This window comes from Topomyia yanbarensis, chromosome 2, assembly GCF_030247195.1.
Source record: "Topomyia yanbarensis strain Yona2022 chromosome 2, ASM3024719v1, whole genome shotgun sequence".
In the NCBI taxonomy this organism is placed as follows: Eukaryota; Metazoa; Arthropoda; class Insecta; order Diptera; family Culicidae; genus Topomyia; species Topomyia yanbarensis.
The window spans coordinates 185,928,185-185,942,469 of NC_080671.1; the positions used below are offsets into that span (position 1 = coordinate 185,928,185).

General features: G+C 41.8%; 1 protein-coding gene across 1 annotated transcript in view; it reads right to left on the bottom strand.

Moving 5' to 3' along the window:
• LOC131679932 (ras-GEF domain-containing family member 1B-A-like) overlaps nucleotides 1-14,285 on the bottom strand; it is an 87,525-nt gene that overhangs the window by 60,696 nt on the left and 12,544 nt on the right. The window contains exons 2-3 of the mRNA XM_058960678.1: nucleotides 13,123-13,529; nucleotides 5,653-5,757 (exon numbers count right to left, since the gene is read on the bottom strand). Of these exons, the coding sequence (XP_058816661.1) occupies nucleotides 5,653-5,757; nucleotides 13,123-13,278 (261 nt within the window). The 5' untranslated portion in view covers nucleotides 13,279-13,529. The remainder of the gene's footprint in view (nucleotides 1-5,652; nucleotides 5,758-13,122; nucleotides 13,530-14,285) is intronic.

A 14,285-nucleotide genomic window follows, 5' to 3' on the forward strand; every position in this document is an offset into this window, starting at 1 on the left:
ATTTTTTCAATTGTTGATAATGATAAGACACATCTATAAATTATATTGCGATCCCTGGGTAGTCCAAGGCTACCATGCGTCTCCTTCAGACGTATCATGAAAAATCACCTTTTTTCATACCTCAGGGCAGAAAGGGGCAAAACAAGATATTCATTTTCGGAAAGTAGGGGAACATGGGGAGACTTGACCAAGCGCAAAATTCTATTTTTGGCTATGGTGTTTTCTATTCGATTCTTAAAATTTTTTCAAAAATATTTTTATACTTGTTTCGATCCCTTAAGGTAACTTTAAAAGTTTGGAATGAAAACTCCTTTCCTTACAGAAAATATTACGTGATTAATAAATTTGCATTAAATGATGTAATTTTTTATCAAACATTGTATGGACATATCTACTCGATTACTAATTACTATTAATGTACTAATATACCATCTTAATCTTTGTCAAGCAGTGAAATGATTATACATAAATTGGAACATTGGAATAGTTATTACTAGAATTTGAATGACATTGAACGCAACAACTAATGTTGGGGAGACTTGACCAAGATTTTATGGGGAGACTTAACCAAGTGGCAATTAGCTGAAGAAAGATACAAAATTCCTGATATTTATTATGCTTTGGGTATCTACTGTTAATGTTAATCACGCCATAAAAAATCCCACCTCAAACATAAGTCTTTATATTTTAATATTAGTAAACAAAGTTAGCAATAGTAGGACTGATTTCGTGATGTGTGAACATGCAATGCAAGCAGTACAGTTAATGCTTAAAAAGAAATGCATTATAAAAAATCTAAATTTATCAAATGCAACCCTTTTATATTTTTTACTGCTGCCTAAAGATCTCGACAATATGGAAAAAAATAATTACAGTATGTTTTATGTCATTATTTTTTGTTATGATTTTTAAAAAATCTTTTGGTCAAGTCTCCCCACGCCTTGGTCAAGTCTCCCCGCAGTGGGGAGACTTGACCAAAAAAAAACGACCTCTGAAAAACTTTTGTAACTTTTCAAAAATTAAATTAAAAATTCTGCAAAAAATCATGAAGACGCACAATAACTTTGCGCATTATATCTCAATGACTTTTAATGGATTGAAGACCTTTTTAGAGATTTATGCAGTTTTAGCTGAAAACCTGGTCAAGTCTCCCCATGTTCCCCTACACTAATTTTCAAGTATAATGAACAACAAGCGATCTTTCCGAACCGTTTCAAAAAAAAGTACAGCCACTTTGAACATTATAACTTTAAACTATTGTTCGATTTATTATTTGTTTTTCATGTCTAAGCGAGAAGAAAGGCTTGTATCGACTAAATCGAATGGCAGCTATAAATCCAGCGAATAACCTTTCAAATGAAATCAGTTTGACCCCAATCGGAATCTTAACTAAAAAGACATATTCATTTGAATAACTTAGGTTTGAAAAGAGTTTTCCTCAGAATTCATCATATATTTCACCTTCGAAGTTCTGTAAAAAATTGAACTCTCGTCTTCGGGACTTAATATTTTGAGAAGACTCTATTCAACCTGTTAAAAAGTGTTAAAAAGCAGAGAAAAATGTTAAATCACGAAAAATCTAAAATAAAATTTTGAGGTTTTGTCCGTTTAAATAAAATTTTGAGGTTTTTTCCGAGCACTGTGCGTTCGTTTAATTAATGGTGCTCTAGGAGTTGATTTTAGCGATTTGGTGTGTTAGAAACACTTTCTCAGAATAGAAGCCCCCTTCTTTTGATGTATACGGAATCGTGATAAATCCACCTAAAAGTGAGATAGAAAATTTATTTCCACTAACTTTCGAGATAGAGGCATGATGTCAATGACAAAGTTATAGAAAATTCTACTGCGAGAAAACTTGTTGAACATGCAAACTCTCCAAAATGTTATGGTGGTGAGATAAAGCGCGTTGTTTGTGGGAGGCACCCAAAAAATCATTTTTTCATTATAACTTTTTTCTGAGATTTTTGCAATTCTAGAAATGTTCTATGAAGTTGTTGAAATTAAGAAATTACAGATATGTGTCGAAGACGTAAACATTTTTTATTTCAAAGGTTAAGAGTTTTTAAATAAAGTGGGTTACAAATACCGCCATTTTGAACGTCAATTACTAAGGGATGTGGAAATATGTGGAAGACATTTCGATTCTATGAGAAAGACAGTGAAAAATACAAGAAAAAATACAACTTACAACGGGCCTGTATACTTTCCGGCAATGTATGTTTTGCCTTTTGTAACAAAATAAGTACGACTTTTTCAGTATAAATTTTTAACGATTTTTTCTATGTGTCGAATATTCTTAAAAATCATTGAGAGTAATAAATACACATATAAATCGTGAACTTTGAATTTCTGTTATCTGAAACTTACGATTTATTCATAAATTAACAGGATTTGGAAAGAGAACACTAGAGACGTTTAAATAGGTTTACTGTATTTTCATGAATGGAAACCATAGCAAAGAGTATTAGATATCATTTTCACGAAACGACTATGTAGTCAGATTTGCTATTTAGGATCCAACTTGCCAGAAAATCTTTAGAAATATATTTTGACCTATATATTACGTTTCTGTCAAATTTTAACCCTCAAAAAGGCAAGGGGTCTCAGAGTCTCGGCTAGTTACAGTTCCCTAGTTTCAATGAACTTGTAATTCGAAATACAAATGATCGAGCGTTTTCGGGCTTTCGATTCTATCACTGTTAAAATGACAAAAAAGAGGCTCTTGATTTCATTGGGTCTTAAAAGCGATGTTTTATGAAGTCACAATTCGCTTGCCTTTTTGAGGGTTCATTTCAAATATTCAATCATTCAATGCGTGCTTGCAAAAAATTATTGACAATTCCGGCCACGTAATCGTTTCATGAAAACGGCATATAGGGTAGACGAGCCCTTATCCATCTCATTAGCCGGGGTGATTGCGCATAAGTAAGTATCGTCATCTTTGCTTCCTCCTTAGAAGCAGTACAGTTAGATTTTTTGCCTGGAAAATGTAAAAGGCGTTTGAGCATCCCTTTGATGTTTACATTGGCTTCCATTCTCAGTTCGACTTTCGAGCAGAAATTTAGTGAGTAACTGGAAATGGCACACTTTTTTTTATAATTAATAAATTTATTAGGCCCAAATGCAGTAGCTCGACGAGGCCGATTGTTCGTTTTTTACAATAAATAAAAAAAAAACAACTAAGTCAAGTTTTTTGTCTCGTTGGACGCAGCTTTCTGCTGCGTGTTGAGATCCTTTTTCTAGGGGGCGAAATATTGCCAGTGTTGTCCACTGCAATTTGAGGTTTGATCCGTTTGTCTTCTTTCGCGTTGTCGTTCATGTCCTCATCCGTAGTACTTTCCTGCTGCTCGCGGTCAGATGTTCCAGTTTGTGTCTTACTCATATCAGTCGTTATTGCATGTTCGTATTTTTCGGCATTCGGTTCGTTGTTGTTGTTGGTGCTTGACCCGGAGATGTTGGTTTTGCAGCTGTTAGTGGTTTAGCGTAAGATGGTTCTGGGCTGATTTCAGTTGGATTGGTTAAGTTTTCCTTAACAGTTTCTACGCAAGGTTTTCCGAGGTGCAGCTTCTTCGTGCAGAACTGGTACGTAGGAATTTGCCCTGGGTACGTGACTAGTGATGTCTGTTGAATGAGAGCATCGTCCCTTCCTAACACTGTGAAGCTTAAGTATGAGGGAATTGGCTTGGTCACACACATTCTCACCACACGAACACCGTTAGGGATGCCCGGGAAAAAATTCCTCCATGTATCATGTGTAACGGAGTCTACTTCTCCGTATTTTTGCAAGCATTTTTTAATCGCGCCGTCAGGGGTACGCGTAGCCAAATCATCGACCCGAACTTCTACAGCGCCGTTCTCGATGTATACGGGAATGCTATATTTAACATTGCCGCATTCGGCGGTGTGCTGCATGTTGTTTCGCGAGGCGAATGACTCAGCTTGGTTAATGTTGTTGAACGAAATCAGCACGCAATGTTTGATATGATGCATTTTTAGGGTTTTCACTTCAGCCAGATTGAGTTCCATCTGCACTTTTAATAACTGTTCCACTTCCCGAATGGCTGGTCTTACGGGGCATTTTGAAAAATCAACAGCAACACAGTTCGGCCGCATCAGGGTTGGTTTTTGCTGAGCACCGTCACTCATCACTATATCGCACAGTAGGTATAGGCTATTGTTATATGGACTGCTTGTGTGATAGGCACCGATTGATTTCTAGGTAGAATTGACTGTTTCACTTGCGCGGGACGATTTTTTTGCTTCTGCTCAGGGCGAGATGTGAAGACAAACTGAAATGGCACACTTATTCCAACCTATTTGATGACTTATCCTCACTCATTTGATTTCTGCGCCCATCTACGTTGGCGTCCTTGGCGGGGGCCAACCCGGCCAACCGCAAGCTACGGCTCTGTGAATGTATCTATTAGTGTGGCTTAAAAATATTTTATCTAATTTTAACCAATTACTAAATTTTTTTTCTAGGTACAAATCCAAAAATGCTGTGTATTAACATATGTCTTATTTTTTTGCGATTTTTTTCAGGAGGGTTGATCCACTGAACCAGCAAGCTTACGTCAATAGTGAAAGTTCCAACATTTTTCGGATTTTAATTTAGATTATAACGCATATCGATGTAGTTCATTACTCTCCATTTCGTCACCTATAATTATTTTGAATCGAACAACGGACAAATGATCAACTGTATTACAGACGATAAATTATGTCACATTTTCTTCCGGTACTTACGACCAATAATAAAATGCCCAGTGGATCAGGTGGTAATTTATTTGATATGTTTCCATGTAACTAATTCCCCCAAGGGCCTCACAGTAATGAGCCCGGCTATATTCCGAGCGCTATCCAACTATTTATTGTTGGTTTTCATCCCCTTTTCCAAATATCATAAACAACGGAACGTAAAAAGACAACTAAAGCCGTGTTCTGAACGCAGGGAAACATAACAAAGTACTTCATCAAGACTCCAGTTTTGTCACTACACACTGCCGCACATTCCAGTGGAACATAAAGAACTGACCTGACATTTCCCCAGGCATCTGCGGTTCAGGGACACTGTCGGATCACAATTCGTCCCAGAATGGATTGTGTTTTCGTATTGCTCGCTTGTGGGGATTACACAAACTACGGGCAATACTGTTTCAGAAATCATAAATTTTTGCTACGTTCTGTGGTTTGGGGGCAATTTCTTTCAATGCCGACTTTCTTCTGCTCTTAACTCAGGGTCTGGGTCAGCTTTCTGCCTTAAGTTCCCTTCTCCCTAACAGTGTCGGCGAGAAGATGTATTATGAAAGTTTTCCGCTATTTGATTATGTGAATGCCGCTTGGGGCGCAAGCATTTAACAATGCTCCAAATTGAATTCGAAACTCTGCACATATATGGATAGATTTGGAAGGAGCAGCTGACAGTTTGAGCTCGAGTCCGGGAGGTGCTGTTCGGAACAGAGCTGAAAATCGATATTTCACTTCACACGTTAGACTAACTTAGTCAGGGATTTTTGTCCTGCGCTGCCGTGTTGGTGAGTGATTAGATAACACTCGGAGTTTCGGGAGGCTTTGGGCTACAAAATAATTTACTTGCTCAGTGAATTGCAGAACAGCTTTTCGCCGCTAGCATGGTACCATTCAGCAACTTACCGTGAATGTGGGAGTGCTTTCGCAGCACACTTCTGGTTGCTCCGACGCCTCCACCGCTATCACGATTGTGTCATCTGTGCTGTCGTACAGCACCGAGGACAGGGTCTGTAATATATGAAGAAGAAATGACACGATTTTTATTTGGCACGGTTTTCTGCGAATGTCTGTTTTTTAGAGATAAGTTTTTGTATGATTACGCCATTGTTAGGACTTGAATAGCGTTGGTGATTTAAAATTTACTGGCGATGAGATGAGATCAGAGAGTTTCTTTTAAAGTAATTTAACACACATTCCTTTAGGGGAATAAGGTATTTTCGTGGAAAAAATATCTTTCTTAATTTTATTTTCCTTGCGTTACCGAGGTTGTTAGTCTATTCAGTTGATCTCCATACAATAACGCCACATTTCAAAATATATTATATGGTTAGGTTACATTATATTCCTAATTCAATATATTGGGTGTTCAGCCACATTGCTTACATGATTCGGTTAATTACTTTTGCAAATTTTTCATCTTTCACGAAAGTATGCTAATTCAAAACATTTGATGAATATTATAGCTTTCATATTTTTTAACTTTTTCAAGATGGATTTGATCTCATCGTAGTTTGTTTCAATAGTTTCGCCTAGAGACAATTTTTGGTTTGAAATATAACTTTATATTTTTGTAAGACTAGGACTCACAACGTTGAGATTAAAATTATGAACGCTTTTTCCCCGTTTATGGGAAGTATGTGGTCACTTTCTTAGAGAGCTGGAATTGGTTTCTGAGGTTTCTTAGGATCCTTAGAAAGTTTCCAGAATGGTTTAGAATGTTGCTTGACGATTTTACGCCGATTCTGCTCTGAATACTACTTCTTATGAAGGATAATGTCGACCCTAGCATGGCCCCCTGCTTGTAAAGATAACCAAGCGATCACAAGAGACGACTACGTATAACGAGTGGAGATAGCGACCCAGAATTGGAACCCTATAATATGGAGCAAGAAGCCACACATATGGAGAAGGCGTGGCGAATCCATTCGCCAAAAGTGGTTTAACGAGATCACTACCTCGACAAAGCCAACCAGTGCAACAACACCACGGCCAGTTGAAACAGAAGTCGCAGCTCCAGCAACAGGAGCAGCCTCGAAAACAGCAGTAGCCGCAACCGCAGCTTCAACAGAGGCAGCAAAAGCAGAAGGGCAGTGCCTGGTTGAAAATATCAAGTTTGCCTTGTGTAATGGTAGCTAAGAAACTGGTGGATGAGCTGTATAAGTTTGTAGACAACAGGAGTAGTGTGCACAAGCACATCAAGACACTGGTTCTGAAGATAAAAGAAAGCAGAAAGCGGAGTTATCTGAAAAGAAGTTTTTGATGGCCAAAAGTCCTTGGAAATAAGGTAAACAGTGACGCCACCAAAAGTGAGGGAAAATTATGAGGCCATAAGACAAATCCCAGGGTACGGATATCGTGTACCTCTCTACGCTGAAGAGGCCTAGAGCTTCACCAGGTGATTCGAGACCAAATTGGAGTCGGCAGCGACGGAAAATGAACAACAAGGATTGGTCCAAAAAGCGAAAGCTCTTCAAGGGATTAAACTAAGGTGAAGCACTCATAGTCAAAGCTAACTATGACTCGTACGAAAAGGTACTGCGTGCAATGCTGACAAACCCGGTACTCAAAGAGCTACGCTCAGACGTTAAGAAAATTAGGCGCACCCACATCGGAGAAGTGGATGAAGTGAGAGCCTTGTACCAGGAGGCAACCATCCAATCCTAGTGTGGTAGATAAACCTAGAACGAGAAGAGGATTGTTTTCAACACGAAATATCTGACCTCAACCAGTATTCGCAGTGCACAACATTTTTTTTCAACTATACATGCACGCCTTTTCTGTTTTAAACGGGAATAGAAAGGCTTATTTCAAGCATTTATTAGAAATAATATTGTTTAACCGGCAGTGAATGTTATGGTAAGTATCACTTAAAATAAAAGTTATTAATCCTCTTCTCGTTCTAGGTTTATCTACAACACCTATATGAAGTAAACTCAGAAAAAGAGCTAAGAGAAGCTCTAAAAGAGCAGTGCGAGCTTGGAGAAGTGCATATGATGATCCGAATGAGGAAGGGACCTTTCGGCACGCAAGCGGCATCGGTTAGACTTCCAGTCGAAGCAGCAAATAAGGTACTAAACACCGGGAAGATCAAAGTTGGCTGGTCGGTATGTCCACTGAGTGTCTCTCAGCGAGCGGAAGTGTGTTTCAAGTGTCATGAGTTCGGCTACTTGGCTAGAAACTACAGCGGACCTGACAGGAGCAAATTATGCAGACGGTGCGGGGAAGAAGGGCATATGGCAAAAGACTGCCGACAGGCTCCGAGATGTTTGAGCTGTGCAAACGAAGAAGGTAACAATCACGAAACAGGGGGCCCACGATGTCCTGCTTTCAAACAGGCGACTGCAATGAGGCCACAGTGGGGGTAACGCAAATCAACCTCTGTAGCGCAGTCTAAGCATCTCGGACCCATACCGTATCCAGGCCAGCTATGAAAACTGAATATCAGATAACGCAAAATCAGCGGCGATTTGGACAGAAACGTCCGATATGCTGCCAGAAAAGCTTATCGATCGGAGGCCTAGTTTTAATAGCCACATCGATCATGAAAGCGGGAAGGCCGTAACAGTGGTCTCGGTACTATCTCGGATCATGACCAACAATTCAGCGATCAGCACTATTGAAAAACGACTCCCCATCAGTGCTCAGATATGCAGGACCTGACTAGGTGATAGCACTGCAAACGAGGGGGGACACATCTGGCTGAACAGCATGTCTAGCGGGTGTCTAGCGCGTATCGAACTATCTCGTCAGAGACAGCATCAGTGATAACTGGAACGTTTTCGTTTATTGGGATCAACACACGAGAGGAGTCCATAAACGAGCTCGAGCTGATACTTAAAGCAAGTGGCAACATCTGTGGAATAACGCGGTGAACAGTAGATGGACCCATCTACTAATTCCATGCTTGTCGGTGAAATGAACCTCCACATGACGCGGTCCTTGTCTGGATATGGCTGTTTCAAGAAGTATCTGAACAGGTTCAGCCATGCGAGATCGTCATTGTGCATCGCGTGCGGTAATGCAGAGGAAACACCTAAGCACGCGGTCTTCGAATTCACGCGATTTAAGCACGAGCAAAAGAAATGAGAACCATTATCGGTGAGAAAGTCAAGATGAGCAATATTGTCCAAAGAATGTGTGCGAACGAAGCAAAATAGGACGCGATGGACAGTCGCTCTGATCATTTCAGCATTGCAACGACGATAGCGAGAGGACCCACCCAAGAGAGGAGGAACGACCAACAACGTAGCAATACAGGGCTTCGGTTCCTTTTTTTTTATTTCGATTATAGAGGTTTTAACCTTAGGGTCATTCGCCTCTTCGGGTTAGGAAAATCTCTTATGAGAAATTTCTAACCCTATGTGCGGGGTCGGGACTGAAACCCAGGTGCGCTGCGTATAAGGCAATCGATTTACCAACTACGCTACGCCCACCCCCTGGGCTTCGGTTCGTCGAGGCACCGATTAACCGGAAGCCACATTTCAACCGGAATCGCCGGACCGACCATGGCACTCGAAAAGTCAGTCAGCTGAAGAGCGGAAAAGGAGACAGGTGGATACGACTGGAATAGACTAGATCCACCGCCGGTGACTAGACTGAGAGCACATATCGTTGACGGTAGGTCATCGGGGCACCTGAGAACCGGAAGTCATCCTCCACCCGGAATTGCAGGGCCTAGCTCGGCACCTAATCGACCAGCATCGAGATAACGGTTACAAGAGAATTTTCGACGTCGGAAAATTTCTCCATTGGCTAGGCCCACCGCCAGGGACTAGTTCGAGTAGATCGTGAAACAGCACCGGCAAATGGTCGACGGGGCATCTGTGAACTGGAAGTCATCCTCCAGCCAGAATCGTATGACGGACCTCGGAATCTACCAGGGTAGCATCGGTTTCGGATGATCTTTCACTGTAAGTGAACTCTTAGTCGAAGTAGGAATGATCCACCATCGAGGATGATTCCGAGTAGTCCGTAGCAAATCCCCACCTTAAATTGTCGAGGCAACAGTGAACCTGACGCAATCCTTCACCCGGAATCGCTGGACAGGCCTCGGCATTCTACTGAACTGAATCGAAACAAGAAAAACGTATCCGTCAACAGTTTCCAGGGATATTCTTGCGTCGGGGAACTCTCAGTCGAGGTAGGCTAGCTGCACCGCAGGGGACTACGCCAAGTAGCACCGAACACGACAAACCACCAGTAAAAGGTCGTCGGGGCACCAGTTAACCGGAACCCACCCTCCGGCCACAATCGCTGGATCGACCACGGCTTCCAGCTGCTCAACACAGATAAGAGTGTATGTGCAATACCGGGCAGGACTGATATAACGGTGATGAGACCAGCGAACTAGCTCGACCAATTAGATCTAGAATCAAGCGAAGTGCACAAGCACAGCTCCCCCTCCCCAAATAGTCACTTCAAATAAAATCCGAGGGAAACAGGTAAATGTTGGACTCTTTGGTGGAGGTTAGAGGAGTTATCTTCCCTGTTCAGAGTCCATCACTCTGACGCACGATGGATGAAATCGGTAGTATTGTCTAACTACACCAAGTCAAAAACGCACATACATACGCAGAAACCTATCGACGTGGGGCAATAGAAAGCACGAAGAAGTGACCTTCCTCCTGATACAGCTCCTTCCTCTTCATCGCTACGGGTACACAACGTCCCTATTGTGCCCGAAGTATGAGAACATCGAGGAAACTCCGGAGCATGTGGTCTTCGAATGTCCGAGGTACGAAACGACGTGTAGGAAGATGCTTGAACAATAGGACCGGCCATCAACCCGGATAATGGTGTCTACAGAATGACAGTCGATGTAAACACGTGAAACGCGGTGAACAGAGTAGTGGCGCAAATTATCGTCTTACAGCAGAAATGGCGTGATGATCAGCGAGCAACGGTTTCGGGAGAGCAATCACCGACTGCAAACTCCCTACTGGGAGTAGGCTAGACACACCGCCGGGGGCTAGTCGAGTAGACTGCGATAGAGTACCGGGGCGCCAGCGAACCAGACGCTACGTTTCATCCGAAATCGGATGGAAAGAACTTTTTTTTGCCGGGGAACTTTCCGTCGGCGTAAGCTAGTCTAGACTGAGTAGACCACGACGAGACACCACCAGTCGCTGCAGGTCGGAGCACCGGTGGATCAGACACCCTACTCCACTGGAATCGCCAGACTGACCTCGGTACCTGGCTGGTTGGCTCGGTTTCAGGAGAACTTCTCTCGCCGGGGAATTCTCCGTTGGATTAGGCTAGGTCCATCGTCGTGGACTAGACCGAGTAGTTCGCGAGCAAGTCTGTAGCTGAATGGCTCATCAAGGAAGTGGTGCTTAATGGTACAAGAAGGGAACCAAGCGGTTTAAAGGAGCTCTACTGGAATCGTTGAACTGACTAGGTGGTTGGCTCGGTTTCAGGAGAACTTCTGTCGCCGGTGATTTCTCCATCGAAGTGGGCTGGGACTACAGTCGAGAACAAAGCCGAGTAGTTCACGAGAAAGTCGTAAGCTCAACGAGGGAGTGGTGCTAAATGGCACAAGGCTCAGTAAATTAAACAATCTGAAGCTTGTATTTCAGATTGTCCTCGTTGGGGAAGAGTACTAATTCTCGACCCACAGCTAGCTTTCTTACTACCATACACCACCAATAATGGTCGAAAACTGGTAGTTTGTCGAGGAGAGATGCTGTAACTGTACTGAAAAAAATAACTATGAAGTAGTTGGATTGGAATGTGTGCTGTGCACATAAAAAACCTCTCCCTGAAGTAATGCTGTAAGGTAGTGCCCAAACCCGTTCCTTGAGTTGTTGGTTTTTGTACATTTTGCGATGCTCAGGATGTTTTTGAACATTTTTTTCTGCTCTATAAAAATACACACACAAGCATTTGCCGATCTCGACGAACTGAATCGAATGGAATATGAATCTTGACCCTCCAGTTAACATATCGATTTTTAGAGTGATCTCCCAGCCTTTCTTTGTATGAGAAAGGCTGAAAAACTCCGGCGTAAAATGCTTTTGTAAATGCCGTGCCAAATAGGCATTCTCAAAAAAATTAATTGATGCTTGTAGGGTGGAAAGCGTTGGTTTCTGCTCTTTGGCCACTTGTTGGGCTTAGTACACTTTGGGTTTCTACATATTTCCAAACCCATAGTAAATAGTGCCGTATGATTAATTGGGATCCAAAAACAACAGGGACTTACCTAAGCTTCCCGTACGTTTATTCGAATGGGAGCGTAGTACGAAACCTTCTACGAGTCTATATGAAAAGTAAAAACAAGTTTACATGAAAAACAATCTATTTCACCTGAACAACTCTTTCATGGAGTGTTTTGCTACACCAAAAAACAGTTCTGTATCAATTTTTCCAACGGACTGAGGTGGTTTTTGTAAATAAATTTATTTTGCTCATCATTCTACTGCAGAGAGGGATTCCATGAAAACATACGGTAATCCACAGCGCTACCTTTCGTTGTAGCATTCGTACACGTTTTTTGTGCCGAAATTATCGCAAATTAAGAGTAATCATTTTTGTTTCACAAAATCTAATCGCCCCTTTGAAAAGTTTATATTGAGTTGTGCAACATAATTTACAATCATATCCCTCGGATTATGATGACACGTCTGAGCAAGCTATCTTACTCGAAAAACCCTAATGAAATTTAATGATTCCTCATTACATTCCTGACCTCACCAACCAGAACCATCCAAAACATACGCATTTTTCATACGGGATAATGACTAGCGACAACAAACCCCGAATGTACGCCTCTAGGGCAAATGTTTTCATAGCCCTGGTACGTGCCTACTCCGTCACGGTACACCTGTGAGAACCCACAAAAATCGTGGAAGATCATAATAAAAACGCCAATCTCCATTCATACCCGAACGATTCCCTTTACATAACCAGACACTTCGGGGGCCTACGAAGCATCAATACTGTGGACGTGTAATCGCTGACTGGCAAGAAGTCAAAAAGGTTTCCCCTCGTAAATATAATTATCTATTCACGGTAGCAGGAATAAAATCCAGCTCACGACCCGCGCTTGTTCAGGAAAACCTTCATTAATGCTTTATCCAGCACCCGTGCGATAATAGCCTGTTTCCGTTGCCACCCACAACGGAGGGATGCTCGGTCGGTTCATGGATGTTATTAACAACTTTTTCATTCGAAAGCATCTGCCGATCATCGTCTTCCCCTGGGCCGGCAACAGCAAACGACACGTTTGTGCTCATGTTTACAGCGACCATGCCAGCGTCATGGCGGTTCGGCATAATCTGACCCGCTGTCTAATCTGGGACGGCTGGCCAGTCGACTCAACACAAAATGATATAATGTAGATAAATTATGTATTCATACGTATCACAGGAAAATTACCTTTTTATCTTTGTTATTATCGTCGGAATCTTCATCGTCCTTCTTCTTGCCTTGGTGCCGGCCGTTACGATTGCGCTGTCGTCTGGTTAATCCCTGTCGGCAACGAGTGCCACATGCTACTGCTGACAATTTGCTTGCATAGTAGTACATAGCCATACGTCAAGACGATGGTGGAATACATTTATGGGCACACACTTTGGACTCACAAGGCATCGGCTTTCACAATATTACGGATCTCGTTGTTCGTGTTCGGCGTGATGTTGCTCCAATGGCATCTCCGAAGTTCTCCAAATGCCAGCACAGTGCACAGCCTGCCGTTGCAGCCTCTACTATCGCTCCACATGCGGCACGGAACGTGTCGACGGGAATGCTCGGTGGCGATGACGAGCTGTATGTTGTATGATATGCTGCGGATGGAAACGAAAGGAAAACTTTTATCATTCGCCATTCGCATTTTCATAATTACAGTCTGCACAATGACAAGCGGAAACGGTGCTACTTATTTCTACTTTTCCTCTAGTTAGCAGGTATTGCATTCCGCTGGATTACATATCTATTTTATTATGGTAGCAAAATTAATTCTCTTCGTAAGGATACTCGGGCACCATAAGGTGCAGTATTTAATCAAAAGCATTGGAAACAGTGAATGGTTTCGCATTATTATTAAACTCGTCACTGACAGTGAACGAATTCTGCCGAGGTTATTTGACTAAACAGTGAATCAAATCATGCGAGAGCTCAAAACTTCTTGCTAATCGATCGGATTAAGGCAGGTATTCAACATCGCTTTCAACCTGTTTGTTACCGGCACGAAGTTATAAAAAGCGTCAAACTGTGTTTTAACTGTGCTTAATCTTTGCGGTTATTGTGATTGATCAAATAGATCAAATTAAAATTGCACATAAAGAATGAGGCGGTAATTATTGCGAACGGATTAGATTGATTGGTAAATCGGCTATTGTTATCGTAATGAAATTAATGCTCTATAGTAGATTAGTATAGAGCAAGGTGGGGCAACAGTAGACTCCTAAAGGTTTTCTATTGGAAGAAAAGCACAATAATATCGGATATATTACCTTTATTAAATAGCTTTAAAATCACTTAGTTGGATTTGCGATTCGAGAAATAAATATTTTCTTGTGAATACTCAAATTCGCACTTTT